Source organism: Crocodylus siamensis, chromosome 4 (genome assembly GCF_052110815.1).
Source record: "Crocodylus siamensis isolate JL-2025a chromosome 4, ASM5211081v1, whole genome shotgun sequence".
Lineage (NCBI taxonomy): Eukaryota > Metazoa > Chordata > Crocodylia > Crocodylidae > Crocodylus > Crocodylus siamensis.
This window is the reverse complement of record NC_143398.1, coordinates 147,791,648-147,812,655: the sequence shown is the minus strand read 5'-3', so window position 1 is coordinate 147,812,655 and position 21,008 is coordinate 147,791,648. Positions and strand designations below refer to the sequence as shown.

The window sequence follows — 21,008 nt, the reverse complement described above, 5'->3', positions numbered from 1 at the left end:
TCTCTCACAGTCTCTCTCATACACACAGTCTTTCACACACAGTCTCTTTCTCTCTCACACACAAACATCCGCTCCTGGCCTTGGGGTATGAGAGCAGCCCCATGCTCCCACAGTCTGGTGATGCAGCCACATGGTGCTGAAGCAGCCCGAAAACTGTGGGAGGTAGAGGCTTCCAGTTGCGGGGTAGAAAAGGGCTTGGGGGAGGGGTGGGGGCAGGGGAAGCTTGCACACGGCTGCCACCACCTCCATTAAGCATCCTGTGCCGCTGCTGTGCATGCGGCTGATGCTCCAAGACCAGCCACCACTACTCCCCACTTCCCCCTCCTCCCACACCCACCTTCCCAGCTCTGCAACCAGCTGCAATGCTGATTTAAAGAAACCAGTATTTTCAAATTTTCAGCACATGTTCAGTCTCGAGCACGCAGGATTTGTGAGGTTTTACTGGGTTTTTTTTTCATATTTAGAGGCTCCTCATAATGTGAAGCCCTAAGTTGTAGCTTACTTAGCTTGTGCCTAAATCTGGCTCTGCAGTATGTGTTATGTCCGTGGCTCCCACCACAACTATAGCAGCTTTCCAGGGATGGATGATTCATTTTCTTGTCTGCTGTTAGTGACTTCTTTAGAGAATTCCTTTTGGATTGTACTTGGTGATGTCATGTTCGCAGCCAATATTTGGAACTCCTTTGAATGGAGAAATGCAGCCTCATGGGAAAGTGTCTGGTTCTGAGTAATGGGGAATGTTAAAGTTTTAGCTTTGTCAGGGGTTTACACTGTAGGCCCTTATCTCAAATCCGACCCACAAGTCAGGCCCTCTGTAGAGACTCACGACTTCTACCAAATTACAATTCTCAGATAAGTGAGGCAACTCAGCTATGTATACTGCAGTCTCTTCACCTGGCAGCTGATTGTGTTGATTGAAATGCCTAACTGTTTGAGATGGAGTAGGTGAAATAATGTTTAGTAGTGTGAGGATTTCACTGTATTACTTGCCATGAGGTTTGACCAGGGCCATGAGTGAGTGAACAATATCAAAATCCTGCGAGCTGAAGATAGTAATGCAGCATGTTTCTGACTAGCTTCAGTGATCTGATTGATATCTAGGTAGAAGACAAGCTGGTTGGCATAGGAGTCCTAGGACAACTGCTTGGCTCATCAAATGCTTCAGTGCCACCCAAGTTTGCATCATGGAAAGCAGCCACACTGAATGCACCCTGGGGGAACCTCCCCTGGCCTGCGCTCCCCAAGTGGTGCAGGACTTCTCCCATGCAGTACTTGGTATTTAGAGCTCAGAATGAAGTGCAGGAAGCCTCACTTGTTGCCAACTTAGTGCATTGCAGGAGTTTGTTTCTCCCGGGAAGATTAGACAGAGAGCAACAGTTGCAACCACTTTTATTGTATTAATACAGGGCTTAAGGACTATAAGAAGTCCTTTAAATACATAGGGGGTAAAAAGAAGGTTCTGGGTAATGTGGGGCCCCTGCAGGACACGTTAGGAAATTTGGTTGTCACACCAGATGACAAAGCCAACATATTTAACTATTTCTTTGCCTCCATCTTCCTAAGCAGGGACCGGAACAGTCACCCCCCCAGCCCGCTGGGCCCCCCTCAGGCCCCAGGGGAGGCACACCTGGATCAAGGGTTGGTGAGGAACCAGTTAGAGAACTTCTGGAGGGGTTGGATGTATTCAAGTCAGCCGGTCCAGATGATCTCCATCCTAGAGTTCTAAAGGAATTGGCTGAGGCCATTGCAGGATACCTGGCACGGCTTTACGAGCACTCGTGGTGCTCTGGTGTGGTGCCAGAGGACTGAAAGAGGGCTGATGTGGTTCCCATCTTCAAAAAGGGGAAGAAGGAGGACCCGGGAAACTATAGGCCAGTTAGTCTTACCTCAATCCTGGGCAAGCTTTTTGAGAAAATTATTCTGGCACATATCCACGAGGGGCCAGCAGGGGAGGTCATGCTTAGGGGCAACCCACATGGGTTCATTAGTGGCAGGTCCTGTCACACCAACCTGGTGGCCTTCTACGACCAGGTCACCAAATCCTTAGATGCAGGGGTAGCAGTGGACATAGTCTTTCTGGACTTTAGGAAGGCCTTTGACACTGTCTCTCACCCTGTTCTCATTAAGAAACTGGGGGACTGTGGTGTCGACACCTACACAGTCAAATGGGTCACCAACTGGCTGGAGGGCCACACCCAGAGAGTGGTGGTGGACAGGTCATTTTCAGCCTGGAGAGATGTGGGCAGTGGGGTCCCCCAAGGCTCGGTCCTCAGGCCCGCACTGTTCAACATCTTCATCAGTGACTTGGACGAGGGGGTAAGTAGCACCCTGTTCAAATTTGCTGATGACACTAAGATGTGGGGGGATGTGAGCACGCTAGAAGGGAGGAATAGGCTGCAATCTGACCAAGACAGGTTACAGGGGTGGGCGGATGGGAACAGGATGGGATTCAACACCGACAAGTGCATAGTGATGCACCTGGGGAGGAACAACCGGCACCATTCCTACAGGTTGGGGAACTCCATTCTTGTCAGTATAGAGGCAGAAAAGGATCTTGGAGTCATCAATGATGCTAAGATGAATATGGGCAGGCAGTGTGGGGATGCAGTCAGGAAGGCCAACCGCACTTTGTCATGCATCAACAGATGCATCTCATGTAGGTCCAGGGAGGGCAGATTTAGGCTAGATATCAGGAGGCGCTACTTCACGGTCAGGGCGGCTAGGATCTGGAACCAACTTCCAAGAGAAGTGGTGCTGGGTCCTACCCTGGGGGTCTTTAAGAGGATGCTCGATGTACACCTTGCTGGGGTTGTTTGACCCCAGTACTCTTTCCTGCCATGGCAGGGGGTCAGACTAAGATCCCTTCCGACCCTAGAAACTATGAAACTGAACACTCTTCAAGTAAAACAGGCAGCAAGAGAAGACTAACACAACACAAAATAGCCCCACCAACTGGCAGGAGTTCACATGCACTTATGCACACATACACAAAACACACACATAATACCCAGTACACAATAGCTATGAATAGTGATGAGTCTGGTGTGAACATGAGGGTTTGTCACACCTTGCCACTCTGTTGTCTGATACCTTCTATCATGGGGGGTGGGGAAGCTCCTTGCATCACATGATGAATACAAATCTTACTTCTTCATTTTAAAAGTTTCTATCCCTTTGCACATGTAGCTCTCTGGTGTTTCCATTGCTCTATGAAAAGGAGTCCTTGGTGTGTCTGTGTGGAGTAGCTGAGTGCAGTTAAATCCTTGAACACTGTGACCTGTGCTCTCCCAATTTATTCCCAGGGGCCAGAGTTCAGATCCAAAGCCAGTTTTCCTTGAGGGCTGCTGTATCTGATTTGCCATTCAGTTCACTATTAATCTCCTGCACAAATGTATCTTCTAGCTGTTATGATGTTGAATCAAACTGATCCATGAAAACCAGATATCTCTTGCATTTTCTCTCAATTCAGACAGCTTTGCTCCTGGCAGTTCTCAATGATCACTGGAGGTACTTTTGCAAATCTACCTGTTTTAGAGATGTTCATTCACTAATGCAAATATTAAATTGTTTTATCTTTGATTTAGCCTTTAATGTGAATGGGTCACAAGTGACACGAGCTTGGTTCTCTTCGTACTATAGCCTGTACTGTTTAGCCAAGCCTTGTAAAATGCATGTCTGAATATGTGCCCTGATCATTCAAATCAGAAGCTACTTATGTTGACTTTAAAAATGGAGTGGCTACAATGCATAAACCCGTTTCAAATGGTTAGCCACTCATTTTTACTCTTGTCTTGAAAATCTTGGCCTTCACTTCTAGTTTTGTGGAGGTTTCTTATGAGAGTTAACACTGTGTAGCATCATGAAAGCATGATTCAGATTCATTGATAAAATGAGATATTCTCTGTTTTTCCTTTTTTTTCCAGAAGATTGCTGTGTCTACTCAATGCCACTGTGTAGTAGTCTCACAAAAAAGGCATCCGCCAGTGCTACCACACAGTAACTCAGGTTACTACACACTTATTTAGTACTTGTACTAAATAAAATGTGCAGTAGTGTCTCATGTAGGTGCAGCCACTGATGCCTATCCTTGCCAGATTGTATTCATTAGAGTAAAGACTAAAGATTATGTAAAGAGTCTTCAATTAAATGGAAAGACTTTACTGGAGGAGAATAATTCAGCAGCACTAGCAGGCAAGCTGGAAAGTCAGGTAGCTGAGAATGATTGAGCCAAATTTCACCCACACAGCTCCAGTGAGGACATTGAATTAATTGTAAGCATTACAACAGAGGCATCAATTCTGACTGACAGCTAATGTTTGGACATGACACAGCTGCTTAACAATTTGCATGATAGCTTGAGAGTTCATTAACTCTTTCATGAGTGTGGCAAACCTCTCATTTTTTCCTTGACTTCTCTGAAATTTAAAGCTTCTAGGATTACTTATCAGTTCTACACTTGTAGTATAGTTTATAGACTCATTCTTTTTCATTTCCCTCATCAAGCCTATTTCCTGTATTTTCTGCTTCCAGCTTCCTTGTTAATTATTTGCACCCTAAATGAGAGTGCAACTGTGCAACAAAACAAAGGTAAAGAGAGTCCCTGCCAGTGTACAGTCTGATAGATAGACAATTAAAAGATGTACTTGGACAGCAGCACCCAATCTTCCAGTCTTGTGGGCTGAATGAGTGGCATGGGGTCAGTCCATGGACTAGATCCTGCATGGGGTTGACACATAGGACTGGTCCATGGGTGTAGCCCTGTGCACCAGTGCTGGCTGTGCACCAGCCTAACCCTACATGTCTATAATTCATGGGCATGTTATCTAGCCTGTGAGGCTCTCCTTACTTACATCCAGAAATTTGACAACAGAAAGCAGTAATTAACATTGCCACCACTCCCCCACCACAAAATTTCTGGACCTGTGGGGAGCCCCATGGGCCAGAAAACAGCTCCATGACCCAGATCTGGCCTGCAGGCTGGACAACGTATTCCACTGCATTAGGAAATGTAGGGATGGGACAACTTAGTAGCTTTGTCCAGTAGCAACGTTTTAGGGTGAATTTTTCAAAAGTTTCTAAAGGTCAAGTTAATATCGAAAAGAAAAGTTTAGCTCTGAAGTCAGGTAGATGCTTTAGAAACACAGGTTCACTGTTGGTTCCGGGGGGAGGAGAATCTAGCTGCAGGCTGGGAGCCTGAATTCCCTGTGCTCCCTTGCCCCCCTCTCATTCTGAAAACAGTGACAGGCTGGAAGCAGTGGCATACCATCGGTCTCCAGTGCCTGGGGGCTAATGCCAACCACCCCCTAAGTAGAGTAGGAAGGGACCTCACAAGTTCATCTTGTTGAGTCCCTACTCAAGGCTGGATGATCCATGACTAAACCATGCCAGCCAAGAGCCTGTTCAACCTGAAAATTCCCAAGGATGAGGATGCCACAATTTCTCTAGGTAGTCTGTTCCAGTGCATGACTAGCCTCATAGTCAGAAAGATCCTCCTACTCTCCAATTTAACTCTGCTGCAGCTTGCAGCCATTGCTCCTATACTGTCCCCTACAACCACAGAGAAAATCCCATCTCCATCCTCTCTGTAATTGCCTCTCAGGTATTTGAACACTGTGATTATCAAATCCCCTCTCAGTCTTCTCTCATCCAGACTAAATAACCCTAGGTGTTTCAGCCTTTTTTCATAAGTCATGCTTCCCTCTTGATTTGGAAGTGACACTCCAGTTAATACAACCCAATATGCTTTTGGCTTTTTTTTTTTTTTTTTGCAACAAGACCACACTGTTGGGTCATACTCAATTTATGGTCTACTGCAGTGGTGCTCAAGATTTTTCCTGGTGGGCTGGATGGGTAGTGCCCAGTCCATCTGCAGGCCAAATCCAACCAGTGATCCTGATCAGGCACCTGCGGTGGGCACAGCAACCACCATTCAGCCATTCAGAGGGGTGCAGGAGGGCAGTCCAGCACAACTCAGCTCTGCAGGGGAAGGGGGAGTAGCGTGGTAGAGGGGAAGGGGTGGCCCAGCTCCTGTCCAGGAGCAGGCAGAACAGAGGTGTGGCCTGGCCCCAACCCTGCTCCATGTGGGGAAAGGGGCATGGCTTGGCCCTGATCCAGACATAAGGGAATGGGACCTGGCTTGGCCCCAGCTGGGATGTGTTGGGCTTGGGATTTGGGAATTTGTTAATGGGGGGTGGTGGCCATATTAATGGTCACTGCTCCCCCACTGCCAAATTTCCCAACCTGTGGGGTGTCATCCTCCAAAGGATCTACAACTCTACCCCACTTGATGTCATCTAAAATTTGCTAAACATGCTCTCAATTCCATCATCCAAATCATTAATGAAGATATTAAAAAAAATACTAGACCTAGGACAGACCCCTGGGGAACTCCACTTCATACCTTCTCCCAGGTAAAAAATCAGCCATAGATAACTAGTTGTTGAATATGATGATCCAGTTATATATCTATGTTGCAGTATTTTCATCTAGTCTGTATTTCCTTAGCTTTTTAATGAGAATGTTGTGGGAGACAGTGTCAAAAGCCTTGCTGAAGTCAAGGTATATTATATCTGCTGCTCTCCCTCCATCCACAGAGCCAGTCACCTTATCATAAAAGGAAATCTGGTTGGGCAGGCATGACACTGTCTTTCTTCCTCCCAGACAGGCATAGGGAGAGAGAACCTAATAACTAGGCCTGAGTTTGGGTTTAGGTTTCGTAAGAATATGATACTTATCCAAACCAGAGACAGCCTCCTGCAGCAATGCCCTTGCCCTTGGGAATTGGAAGAGAACAGGATGAGGGAAGAATGGCACAAAGCCCAGGAGAAGTGGTAGGTTGCTGCCAACTTGTTCTGAGTCAGATTCTGGTCAAGGCTCATATTCAGGGTTCATTGCTCAGGTAAGACAGTTGCAGGAGTCAGAGACAGATGTAACTTTTTTTGAGCACCTTAGGTCTAAAGTTTTTATTTGGAGGGGTTTGGATCCTGTAGACTTGGGTTCATTGCACTTTTATACATACCATGTCTTTCATCTCTTTGTAACATAAACATGTATGCTGTCTTCTTCTCTGGGAACAGTGGAGTGAAGTGCAGCAGATGATAAATGGTACCGCAGCCTATATGTACCAGGATTGCAGTGTATTTTCTGAGGGTGACACTGATCACTGGCTTCGAACCAACTGGATTTACCGGGGCGAGGCAGCTTCTCTCATTTACGTGGAACTAAAGTTCACTGTGCGTGACTGCAAGAGTTTCAAAGGCAAAGCTGTGACCTGCAAAGAGACCTTCAATCTTTACTACATGGAGTCAGAACAGGATGTTGGCATTCAGTTCCGTCGCCCACTGTTCATCAAGGTCAGTGATACTGGGAGGTGGAGCTATCCCTGATGGGTCTTGATGGATGGTAGATTTCCATGGAAATCCAGGTTCATGTAGGCTGTAAAGTGGGTGGGTGACTCCACAAGAAATGCTCATTCCTGAGAGTCAGAACTCATGGCAATGCCCCAGCTTCATGTTCAGGGCATTTTTTGCTATGGGAGCTGACAATTTTGAAATGAGAGGTAAAATGTTGCTTCTAAGTACAAATGATGATAGTGGTTGATGGTCATTTTTCCAACATTTTTTAAGCCTTTCAACAAGTGTGTTAGTATCAATTTACTCATTTTATTAACAGTTGAATCAAGGCTGGGTTTTTGTTTTGTTTTTTTGCTCAGAAGAGCAAACATCACTTCTTCTGATGCTAGAGGCAACAGCACCAAAGTCTCAATCAGATACTCATGTTTGCAGCTACATTCTACCTCCCTAAATTTCTCTTGCACTTCTGGTTGATTATGATACTTCCCTTCTCTTCCACTGGCCAAAAAGCTGAATTCCAAAGGATGGACTTTCATATGGACTCTCCTGTAATACATTTTATAACAAGTATATATCATAGAATCAATGAGTCGGAAGGGACCTAGACAGATCATCTAGTCCAACTCCCTGCCACGGGCAGGAAGGACCACTGGGAGTGGGAGGGGTCATAAGATCCCAGCCAGGTGCCTATCCAGTCTCCTCCTGGAATATGTATAATATATACTATAACAAGTCACATACTGAAATTCCATGGCAATCTTTCCCTCTGCATTTTCATTGACATACTAAGATAAATTCTTCTGCACTTTGAACGTTTCTGCAATAGCTTCTAGTGAACTCAAACCCAGAGAGTTGCAGTGATTTACCAGGACAATTTTAAAACATGCAACAAGTATATAAGATGCTTTGGATGATCTGTTTTGATATGAAAGTCATTCCTTTCCAAGCTGCCACAACTTTTTATTGAGCACGTGTACACATCACCCTACATCACCATAAAAATGTGCTACAGCAACATGTGCATCTACACATCACCGGCAGCTACTTCACCGTGGCGGTGCGCTCCCCTGTTTTAGCGTGCCACTATGGTGAAGTGATGGCTAAAAATAACTGTGCAGCTTGCATATGGTACAGTATGGGTGGTTACCGCACCATGCTTGAGTACTTAAAGTATGGCACAGTAACAGTGTCACTGTAGGGCAACATGTAGACATGCCCATCATGTCTCTGAGTTTTCTCTTAACAATTCAAGATGCTGGTGAGAGAACTGGAGATAGAACCCAAGTCTCTTCAATTCCAGTCTAGTGCTCTGTCTTGTCCACTAACCCAGGTTGCCTAGATGTCTTATTTGCTCCCATCTTAAGATGGGGAAAAAAATCTTTTTTTTTGTACACCCACTTCTGTGCAACCATATCTCCAGAAACTAGCTTCCCCTGTATACAGGTTCAATATTTGAACATTAAGCACCAGGGGTCTATCCAGGATTTTGTGAAGGGGGTTGCAGGAACAGCAACCCGATACTGCAGGGGTGGCTACACCCCACCACTTCCAGCTTCCCCGCTCCCCTGGGGTGGTCAGACCACTCTTTTAAGACCCAGGCAAGCAAGTCATTCACTCAGCTTCCCTATCAAGGTCAGTTAGCTCTGAGTTCAGGTTTCCAGTTAGTTTATTTTACCTGGAGCACCCTTGTCCTCACAGCAAACAAACACTGACACAGACACAGACAGATGTGCAGATACACACAGACACACACACACACACATGCAGACACACAAACACAAACATGCAGGCACACACAGACACAGGCACACATACCCCAGCAAGTGTGTGGGGGGAGAAGGAGGGGGGCAGGGGAAAAGGAAGGGGCTGGGGGGAGCCAGTTCAAGAATGGGGGGGAGAATGAGAGGGAGCGGGTACATGCAGGCAGGCAGGCAGGCGAGGATGGAGCGCATCTGGGGACGCAGTGGCTGTGTCTCCTTCGGCACCTTCCCATATTTTCCTTCTTTCCTGGGGGAGAGGGAGGGGCGCACCAGGCGCCACTGTCCTCTTGCATCACACCTCACACCTCCCCAGCCCCTACCTCAGCTTGCTCTCTGTGCCCACTCCCAGGAGCAGGGTCGGCAGGGTGAGGGCAGCAATGCCCTTCTGTGGGCCACACATGCGCTGCCTGGCTGGGGGGGAAGGGAGGGCAGTTCGCATATGGCAGCCGGCACTACTGCTCCCTACGCTGCTTTCCCTCAGCCCCCATCCATGTGTCACCGGCCTGGCAGGCACTCCTGGAGGGAGCTGGGGTTTGCATGTGGCAGCTGCCACAACACCACCACTGCCGCTGCTGTGCCAGTTGCCTGTGGAGCCAGACATGTGACTGGCCACAGGAAAGCAGCGCAGAGCACAGCAGTGATGGCAGTAGTGTGGTGGTAGTGGTTGCTGCCACATGCAAACCATCTCCCCCGCCACTGCTGCCCTTGCCCTCTCCGACCCTGCTCCTGGGAGTGGGCACAGAGAGCTAGCTGAGGTGAGGGGTGGGAAGGTGCCATAGTGTGCTGCGTGGGGCCAACAGCACCTGGCACTGCCCTGCCTACCCCCTCGCCTGGGAAACAAGGAAAGTATGGAAAGGCACCAAGGGAAATGCCGCAGGCTCCATCCCCACCCACCTGCCCACCCAGGCTGAAGGAGGGGGAGGTGTTGGGGAAAGCCCCACATGGAGTGCCTGCCTGGCTGGTGGCACATGGAACCAGAATGGCACATTATTGGCCCTTAAGGGAAGCTACACATGGAGGTGCTGAGCCTAGTTAGGCCAATAGCACCCCTCGTGGTCCACGTGCAGCCAGCTTCCCCCCCAGCCAGCTCAGCCCCAAGCCAACATCTCCCCCAGCCCTGCCCTGAAACCCCCCAGTCCCCTGCAAGTCCCACTTACCTAACCTCGCAGGCTCCAAGAAGTAAAATGAGCCTGAAGCAAGCCTTGGGACTGACTAAGAGGCTCAGGCCCTTCCCTTCCCCCTCTCCCTCGGAGGGCTGGGGGTTTCCCACTTATTTTGCAATCAGCTCCTACAGGCTGGAACTCTGCCAGCCTGCAGAGCTCTTGTAAAACCGGGAAATCCCCAGGTTTCTCTGCTAAAAGGTAAAATCCACGTTTTCTCTGAGAAAAATGGGAAATCCATGGTTTTTTCCATTTTTCTGTGGGAAACAGAAAACACAGATCCCTGCTGATCATCGATTCCAGCCATGCAGACTTTTCAGCCCCCCGTCCCTCACCCTCCATGCTCAAAAGCACATCCCTTCCTCTCCCCTACCCATTGCTGCTGCTGTCCCTCACTCCCTGGCTGACCCAGGAATATGTGTGTGGAGGGGGGAGGCTTCAGAGACTCTCCTGCCTTGCTCTAACTGGGCTGTACAAGGAGCCAGGCTCAGTCAGGGACAGCAGCAGTGGTGGGCAGGTTCCCTCTCCCTAAGCCTGCATCTAGGATGTCAAAGAATACCCCAGGGACTGGCCAGGGAGGACGAACCTGCCCACAGCCATGGCTACTGTTGTTCCCAAATGAGCCTGGCTCCCTGTGGAGACTACCTGGAGCAGAGCAGGAGTGAGTCTGGAGCTGCCTTGTCCCCAAGACAGCTGAGGACATCAGCAGTGGTAGGAGCAGGTAGGAGGGAAGGTGTTTGAGCATGGAGTGGAACAGAAGGGGGAATTCTTACTTGCTTAGAGGACCCAAAAAAGTCCCCAACTACTGTTCCTGCAGCATTGATTGAAAGGGGGTGCATCTACACTACTGCATCCCCTCTGGATCCATCCCTAATAAAACTGGGAGATTCTGGTTTTGTGATTGTGAAATAGTTAATGGCATGGAGGATTAATGTTGTAATATATTCAAGAGTCTGAGAGGGGTTGGGGATCAGTTCTCGTTGACTACCACATGTTATCCAAAAGCAGTGGCAAATAATATAGCAAGATGCTTTTTACTGAGTCAAGACATGGAAACCTACTATGTGACCCATCTGTGGTATTAAAAGTTCTGAAACACCAGCCTTTCTCAAACACCAAATTGCTACATTTCACCCATTTCTTTCTAATATACAAACTGGGAAAAATCAGTTTATCTTCTTCATACAATTTGCAAACAGAAAGAGACAGAAAATGCAGCTGAAAGAATGGTTTGCTGCTACTTTTAACTTACACTTTGACAGTTCCCAAACACTTCATTGAGATCAGGGCTCTAGTATGTTAGGTACAAACACAAATAAATGAGCCATGCAGCTGTGGAAGTGAAGCTACATGGTAAGTTGAGAAGGAAGAGCAGGAACTAAGGGACCTGGGGGAAGTCTGTAAAATAAGGGAGTCAGTATATTGACCTGATATCAGTCTTAGTGCTTCCTTAGCCATGTACAAAGAAGGACAGCAACCTGGAATTGAGCATGGGATAGAGTGGAGATGGGGAGAGCTGCATCAGTGACCAGGGATAGAAAAAGGGCGTAAAGAAAGGAATGTGCATAGACTGTATGTATACAGTCTGGGGCTTTGGGATGCAAGAGGTCTGACAAATGGAGTTGCTTTGGAGCTAAAAATGCTGCTGCATGCTTATACCTTCTAGAGTCTGATTTTTCTTCTGTTCAGGTCAACACGGTGGCAGCAGATCGGAGTTTCACAAACCAGGACATTGAATCACGTGCCTTGCAGCTGAACACAGAAGTGTGTCCAATAGGGAAACTGTCTCAACGTGGATTCTACCTAGCTTTCCAGAACTCTGGGGCTTGTGTGGCCCTGGTTTCCACCCGGGTATATTACAAAACCTGCCCAGAGTCAGTCCAAGGCCTGGCCCACTTCCCAGAGACAATAGCAGGCTCAGAGGGGCTGACAGAGGTGTCAGGAGTCTGCGTGGAAAATGCAGCTGCAAAAGCAGGCCTCCCACCCAGGATGCACTGCAGTACTGATGGCAAGTGGCTGGTGCAAATGGACCGCTGCCTCTGTGGTGTAGGGTTTGAGGAGGCTGATGAAAGCTGTGTAGGTAGGTATGCAGAGAAGGGAGGGGATGACAGAATGTGCAGGAATATAGATAGTGATACAATCCATGAACACATGATTGTTTTCAGGTGGATAGTGAGGTGAGAGTTGAATTAGACTGATTTAACTGAGCTCTGTCCTGTCTCTGACTTCACTGCTTCCTATCTCTCTTTATCTGCATCTCATCTCTGCTTTCTATTACATGTGTATATCTGTGGCTCTGCTATTGTCTTTTTATTTCTCTCTGTCTCTCTCAGATGCAACAATTACAAACACCCTTCCACTCTCAAACTCCATCCATCAGCCTTCAGCCAGTTTCTGGGAGCTGTAAGTATATCATTGATACTGGGTACATCTACACAAGATGCTCTACTGCACAGGAGATTAATTTGCTGCATAGTTAAGTGTCACCATCTATACATGTGCAGCAATTGGGGTTTAATAGACTAATTTACTGTGCTGCTAGATAGTCCTGTCAAATACAAGTGGTATCAGGCAGCACAGTAAATTATTGTGCTTGGATGCATGAGTAGATGGTGGCACTGGGATTAGTTTACTCCAACTCAAATTGAGCCAGAGTATATTCAGTCACATTAACTGCACGTTTAGACATGCCCACTGAGTCACCTGGCAGCCAACCCTTAACTGGAAGCTGTTTCTCTGGGAACACCAAGGTTAGGATTGAGTAGATATACCATTGTCTCAAGAACTCAAGGAACTCAAGTTATGGGGGTCCCTTTGTTTGAGGGATTTCATTTTTCTGTCAGAGGGAAGGACATGACCTGTTTGAAACCTGGATCAGAGTCCAGACAGAATGTGCTCATGGCAGGGTATACAAACACCCACCACCTGGGTGGGAACACTCAGCAAGCTGCACTAGGATCATTGTAGTTTGAATCTGCCCTTGCCAGAGAAGAGAAAAAAGATGCTGGCAAGGGGATATTGCAACAGTGCAGAGACAGTTACAGGTTCTGTATTATAGGTGGTGCTTCGGCCTGAGCCACTATAGTAAAAAGCTCGGCAGGTTCATATACCATTTGGCTCAAGCTGCAATAAGAGGAAGAGGGAACATTAATGTGAGCCTAACGATCAGAGATGGAATCTGCATTCTGTCCTAAGGGTTTATAAGGGCCTTCAATTACACTGTCTTCCTGTTTGCTCAGTTTGGAGGCTCTGAGATCTGTTTGGATGGCTGCTGCCTCCCCACTCCTTCCTTGCTCCGGCAACTGATTGAAGGGTTAAGAGACTATGTATTTCAGTATAGGATCAAGGCCCCTCCCCTCTGCTCTCTCTCCTCAGCTCAGCCAGTTTTTCTACTTAGCTGCTGCTGTGCTCTCCCATGAAGGGGTGAAGAACTTGTCTTGCCTGGGCAGGTTCTCACTATCACAGTGCATGGCAACCTCTGCATCACAACTTCTCCCCATTCAGCCCAAGCACAACAGAAGTCAAAAGTGTCTTCTCTAGCGTCATGAGGAAATGGGGAATTCTCCAAACAGAAGTGTGGAGGGGGTGATATGCCAAGACAAGGAGTGATGTTATGTAGGTGGATGCAAGATAAAAGAGGATGGAGAACCTGTTTGTGTAGCTGGAGAAGCATTCCTTCTTCCATGTCCTCATTCCAGCCGATTTCCAGCAGAAAGAGACCAAGTGCCTGCATGAACTTGGAAATGACACAGATTTCTCTCTGAGCCAACTCCTGGGATGAAGACAGGGATCATAGCTTGTACCCTGGCCCTCAGAAAAAGGAGAGGTTCCAATTTAAAACCCCACTCTGGGAAGGGAATGAGTCAGGGGTGGAGGAAAAGGGCAGGAGGTTAAAATGCAGGGAGACTATCAACTGACTTTTGCTTCAGCAGCCAAAGCGTGGGAAGGGAAACTACACTGTCACCTTTGCTCTGTGATAAAAGTGGTGAAGATAAGAGTGGCAGTGGGGGGAGGCAGGTCTGACTTTTATTCTGGGATAGAAAGAAATGGAAGGGTAGTAACTGAAGTGTAAGAAGGTCCCAGCTCTGCACTAGCTCAGTCAACTGCTGGGTGAATTTACAGGTACTGGTACCTGTACATTAAATCATAGTGGTCTCATCCCAAGCACCTCACCACTCTGCACCTGCCTCCAAGCTATGCTTACCCAGGGAGCTACAACTTGGCATTCAGTGGCTAACCTGAATCCCAAATATTAGCTTACTGTTGTAATATGAATACTTTTAAATTGCAACACATACTTCTTTACCCAACCTTTCCACATCTGACTGGAGTCCAGTTTCCTAACTGACTGACAAGGAAGCAGAGAGCAGGTGGTTCAGTCTCTTATTGGTGAACTCTTGAATGGCTCATCTTTGTTCCCTTAAGGCTACCAATTACCCTAGTGACAGACATGGTGTAAACATTTGTAAGACCAAAGGGGAGAGAACCCTCTTAAATGTGTGTTAAGAGGAGAACTAGGTTTTTTTTCCATATAGAGTTTGTTGAACCCATCAAATTCATTTGAAGTGTAATTCCAGCCCTCAAGTGAAGCGTAATGCCAGCATACTAAAAGGTGACTGGGGAGGCTGGCGCCAGGAGATTGCTGGCATCAAGGGAGGAGACAGGAGGTACAGGGAGTGGGAGAGTCTCAGCTGGAGCTTACATCTCCAACTGGGTAGGTTGAAGGCAGAGGCTCTTTGTTCCTCTTTCTGTTTAATGAGCCCATAAAGGCCCTGTTAAAGATAACTGCTGGGTGGGACCGGATGTTGCAGTGCAATGGCAACAGTGCTCTGGGTTAGTCCTGTACTCCATGCTACCTCCTTTGGGGAATTGCACCATCTACTGCCTACCAGCATGATAGGCTCACTCTGACTTGCATCTGACTTACTTCCTTTGAAACCTGCTCCCTTTTCCCATTCTTCTGCCCAGAAATCAAGATTCTTTGCCTGAAACTTTTGGTCTTGGACCCAGAGACTGCTTCCCACTGGGTTGTGGGGGAAGAGCATCAGATAAGTGTTTTTGCCCCTCCAGTCACTGGAGGGAGGGAAACAGGTCTGAAGAAGTTAGTCTGAGAGCTGTATGCTAGGAGGTTTGTCCCTTTTGAGTTGTTAGTGTTGGGACTTGGTTTGCTTAGAAGACCTGAATTTGTATTTTTTCTTTCTCTCTGGGATACGATGCTTTGGTTTTAAATCGAACACTGGGGTTTAGTGGCTAGTCACATAGACATAAATACATAGAATATGATCTTTACTCACTAGTCATGAATACATAGATTTAAATATATAGACGATGATCTTTACTCACACTCAATGGCTTTCACATAGCCTGGCTGTGGCTGCTGCATGATTTCAGTAGCCATGATAAAGTGACTGAGAAAAATGGACCACATCACTGCAGGCTGTGAGTTCTGAGGGCTCAGATGAAGGAATTGAATAGTTTCTGGAGTCTTAGGGTCTCCAGTTCAACTTGTGCTTGGCATGGGGAGACAGAGCAGGTGGCCTAGAGCAGGACTTCTTACTGTCAATGCTCTGCCAAGCCAAACTGATTGGAAAATAAAGTTTTTAAATTTTAAAATGGGAGGTTCAGAAAGACTTCCTCTCCACTCTGGCACCAGTTAAATCCCAGACAGAAGAACTGCTTTGGGTCATTAACAGTGAATGGTACATACCATTTTTGCTCAGAAGCAACCTCCCACTGGTGGTTATCAAGGTGAGACGAGACGCCTGTATCTAGGATGGTTTAGGAATAGTGAATCCCAAATCTTGGTAGAGGGTTGGACTAGATCATCATGTACATGAAACTCACCTCAGACCCTGGGTTGGATCCAGATTGCAGGGGCTCCTCCCAGGCTGGATCTGTAGGGCCTGCAGCAGCTGCACTGGGTCAGGTGGCAGCAACAGGAATCTAGGGCCAGCAGCAGAAGTCTAGCAGCAGTGTGGGTCTGTGGGCAGCAACATGGCTCTGAGGTTAGTGCTGGGGGTCCCCGGGCAGAACAGTTTTGGGGGCAGTGATGTAGGTCCAGAGCCAACACTGGGGGTTGATCAGAGGCACGGGTACAGGGACAGCAGCTTAGATCAGTAGGCAGCAGCAGTGGGGTCAAGTAGCAGCACAGGTCCAGGGCAGCAGTGGGGCTCTGGGGCCAGTGGTAGGGGTCAGGTAGTAGTGGGGTAAGTGAGGGCCGTATCTACACAGTGTTCTCTTGTGCCCTTTGCTGCTGACAGCAATATCCAACAGGGCCCAGGGACCCCAAATTCTGTGGCAGGCCATGCCCCACTAGCCCCATCCCCCAAACCTATGGAAACCTGGGCCACCAGATGGAGCAGTTCCACAGAACAGATCCAGCCCATGGGTTATATATTTGCAATCCCTGGACTAAGTGACCCTTGAAATCCCTGCCAATTCTATGATTCTAGGGGGCAGGGAAGTCTCAGGGAACAGCATTCATTGTCATCTGTTTCCCATTCATGAAGGAGAAACTTTCTGACTCCAGTTCAGAGTTTTATTTTAGACCAGGGAAACAAGAAAATAAGAATGAATAAAAGGAATGTCCCCCTGCATGTGTATATGCATCTTCTTCGTAGCATGCTGCATCAACTGCAGCACCAAGGTGCCCTTTTGGATAAGCAGTCTCCATATAAAAGTATAAAGTGAAGTACTAGCAGCCCCATTAGCTACTAGCACTAGCAGTCCCATTAGCTACTAGTACTAGCAGGCCCATTAGCTACTAGCTAGTAAAGTACTAACTGAGCCCTGCCATTCGTGGCCCCTGGAGGTGCAGACTGGTCTGGTAAAAAGCTGAAAGGGATGAGGATGGGGACCATACCTCTTGAGAGAAATCTCTCTGAGGCTGACAAAAGTCATAAGTACTGTGTTGATTTTTTACAGCAGGGTCCTTGTTTGGCAGGACCTCCCACTTCCAACTTGTGAGAAGGGGGGAAAAAGAAGAGGTACATAGTGGTGCTGAGGTAGAAGATGAGAGGGTGATCAGGGGGACTGCCAAAACGGACCATCAGCTTCCTCCCAGTCCTGTGCTTCCTGTTGTTTCTTTGCAGCCTGTCAGCGTGGATTCTATCGTCACTCTCTGGAGACTGAACGCTGCCTCAAATGCCCCCCAAACAGCTCATCCAACGCTTCGGGGGCTACTTCCTGTCCCTGCTACATGGGCTTCTTCCGGGCATCCAATGAGGGCCAGAATGTTGCTTGCACCCGTGAGTCACAACTGGGAAAATGAGAACAAGAGACACTTATATACGTGGAGGGAGGCTGCTTCAATGTGCTATACTTAGTGTGTCGGGACAGCATTCAGGTTCCCCCAGCATTCAGCAATCGAGTCTGCTGGAACGTGGTAATTGCTCTGCCACTCCAGCAGATTCCCGCATCATGCGTATCAGCCTCCCTATGCTGAAAAATGGCAGTGGAAGCGGTTTAACTAAGGCTCGTTCAGCCAACTTTAAAGTGCCCCGCCACCATATTTCAGCACAGGGACGCTGATACACGGGATGCTCTGGGCCAGGGGCGGGCAGTTATTTTGGGTAGAGGGCCACTTACTGAGTTTTGGCAAGCCATCAAGGGCCACATGACAGGTTGCCGGGGACAGATAAATATTAATTTTCCAAATTTTTTAGGGGCCCTGTGGGCTGGATAGAATGACCTGGTGGGCCGCATCCGGCCCGTGGGCCGCATTTTGCCCACCCCTGCTCTGGGTGCTTTAATTAAAGCAGCCCTTGCAGCTTCTCTAATTAAAGGGTGCCCCCCTCTACCCCTCCCCTCTATAAATGCCCCTAAGGGTATTCAGAGAGGAGGAAGTTTGGGGAACAGGGAAACAGGTTAAAATATAGAGAAAGATTGGAGAGGAAGATGATGAGGAAAGTGGGGGTGGGGAGAAATGCTCGTTGAAAGGCATCATGAGGAAGGTTTGTGCTGAGGCTGAAGCTTCATGCTGGGTCTAATCCACCTTCTTTAACTCACTGCAGGCCCTCCTACAGCTCCCCGCAATATCAGCTTCTCCTTGATGGGGACTCAGCTCTCCGTTTGGTGGCTGCCACCCAGCGACCAGGGTGGGCGGAAGGATCTTACCTACAGTGTCTTATGCCGGCACTGTCATCTTGTGTGTGAGCCATGCAACCCTGGCGTGGTCTTTTCTCCCAGCTCCTCAGGCCTTACCAAGCCATCTGTGGATGTGGATGGCCTAGAGGCTTACACCAACTATACATTCACTGTGGAGGCACATAATGGTGTCTCAGAGGTTGCTCTCACTTCCCAGAGTCCTACTGCTTCCATCTGGGTCTCTGTTGGGCACGCAGGTAAGTCTGTGAGATGGAGAGGTGGAATCAGTGTTTCCCTGTCCATTGAGAAAGAGAGTCCTTGTGGGTCTAAGAGGTTTCTCCATCTTATCTCTTCACACTACCAGCAAAGGACCCTGCTTTCTGTCTGTTCACCAAGGTTTTAAAATGTCTTACATGTGAACTCTATCATGCATTCTCCTTTTTTGAGCCAGTACAGCTGAAATAGTCATGCAAAAAGAACAGTAAATTTCCCAGGTGCTTTAGAAATACACTGCAACCCAGTTCTCTCCTCTGTTACATTGGAGGAAATCCCATTGCCTTGTACCCCATGGCACTGAGTCTGTTGAGTGAGATATATTTTCTACCATATATGCAAAAACAAAAACAAAAAACAACAACCCTCAAATCCTGATAGAGTTTTAAAACAGAGACTTTAAACAAGGAATTGGGACACTCAAAGTGCAGGTCTCACATCCCTGCTCATTCAGCTATTTGGCATCTTTTTCAAGAATATGGTTTTCATTTGATAGTTTGGCTGTCCTGGCCAGTGCAAAATTTGTGTAAAATGATTGTAGGAAAGCAACATCTTCTTTCTTAACAGATCTATCCTTATGCACTTTCAGGGTCACCACTGCTAAGTTTAGTGACAAAAAATATAATTTTAGCTGTGTTTTTATTCCTTGTTCTCCCTGCAGAGCCAGCACAGCTCAGAATTAATACACCATTAACAGAAATATTTGTAAAGTTCCCAGGACACCAGCCTAAGCCTGGGAACAGTTGTGAGGTTGTATGGGTGACACTGAAGACACCCTATGCCCTGTGTAGTCTTTCTTACCAGTGGTGATGTAGAACAAGGAAAGACTAGGCCAGATTCTATTTAATCTATTAGACATCTAGGTGAGTATAAGCTCATAAGCGCAATTCTATCCCATCCTGCCCAAGTCCTGAAAAACCATTAATGTGTCTACATTTGCAGCTCACTGAATCACAAAAAATCAGTGAGAAGATGGAGGACCCATCTACCTTGTGTGTTAAGATTTTTTCAGAGACTTGAGCAGGGTGGCATAGAATCATACTTAGGTGCCTAAGTCCTTTTATATTCCTAATAGGTGAAATAAGTAAGGCCCATCCTGGCTTGTCTCTTAAATCCCAAAAAAGCATTAGAGAACAGCTTTTTACTCACAAAAGTAGGAGGTTTGCTCTGGGCTAACTGAGAAATGCAGAGCCATGCCCATACAACATGCATTGTGGTTGTCTTAATGTTGCTGTGGGATCCCTAACTTTTAGCATTTCTTTTTTTCTTTCAAGTTTTCTCATTAACGCTGTACTCAATAAAATTACTTTGTGTAGTGATTTCTTGATGATCAATATAGTAAGTTGCACTGCTTCTCAGCTCTCACCATTATCAGTGCAATTACAACTGGAGATCTTTTCCCCCTTAGGCATACTAAAGAAGGATAAAGTACTTGGTAATCAGCAGTGGCAGAGAGAAGGAAGTCAATTCCTGTTGCTTGGGTGTTGGGGATGGGTGGTAAGGGAAGGAAGATGGGAATAGCCTTAAAAAGAAAAAGAATGGGTTTTGGGAGGAGTGGGAAGGGGCTATGTGTACCTTATGCTTTCCTTTGCGCATGTATCCTGTAATTTTTCTCCCCTGCAGCACCAGTGACAGTTTCCCACCTGACCCTTTTGCAGCGTGATGACAGCAGCCTGTCTTTCTCATGGCCAGCCCCCAAGCACAGCAGCAGAAGTTCAGTGGAGTATGAGGTTGTGTACTTTGAGAAGGTAAGAGGTGCTTTCTCTGTGCTAATTTTCCTCCCCTCCCCTCTTCCACCCTTCCTAGAAAAGGTTTTTCTCCCCTCAGTTTCCATATTACTGTTCATTGAAGAAATCATTTGTTTCCTGATTCCTGCAGGGAGAAGAAAAACTCTATGGAGTTAAACACTTGCAGGAACCCAATGTGACCCTGACAAACTTACAGCCAGACACAGCCTACCTGCTTCGTGTGCGATCCATCACACCCCTTGGTCCTGGCCCCTTCTCCCAGGACAAGGAGTTTCGCACCCTCCCACATGGTAAATGGAGTAGGGCAGATTCTCATTTCCCTAATACTTTCTTCTGCCACACACACATGCATGTGAACATACATAAACTAACCCTAACCCTGGATGACAGTGAAACAGAAAATTTCCACTACTATCTACCATTTTATCCAGTTAATTTTAAATACAAGGTGCAGAAAAACAATTGAGACAGAAGACCCTTCAGAATGTCCCTTCCTTGTGCAGTTTTCACCAAAACAGCTTCTCTTTTGCCTGTGTTATAAAATCACCTCCCAGATAAACAATGCAACCCCACAAACTTCACTCTTATTTCTGTCCTTCCTAAACAGCTTATACCTTTCAGTGCCCCATA

General features: G+C 47.2%; 1 protein-coding gene across 3 annotated transcripts in view; it reads left to right on the top strand.

The window, feature by feature from the left end:
- Window positions 1-21,008, top strand: part of EPHA1 (EPH receptor A1) — a 61,990-nt gene that overhangs the window by 26,198 nt on the left and 14,784 nt on the right. For all 3 annotated transcript variants that reach the window (XM_090044130.1, XM_090044129.1, XM_090044131.1), the window contains exons 3-8: window positions 7,077-7,352; window positions 11,962-12,352; window positions 17,364-17,519; window positions 18,285-18,614; window positions 20,254-20,378; window positions 20,509-20,668. In XM_090044130.1, the coding sequence (XP_089900256.1) occupies window positions 7,077-7,352; window positions 11,962-12,352; window positions 17,364-17,519; window positions 18,285-18,614; window positions 20,254-20,378; window positions 20,509-20,668 (1,438 nt within the window). The remainder of the gene's footprint in view (window positions 1-7,076; window positions 7,353-11,961; window positions 12,353-17,363; window positions 17,520-18,284; window positions 18,615-20,253; window positions 20,379-20,508; window positions 20,669-21,008) is intronic.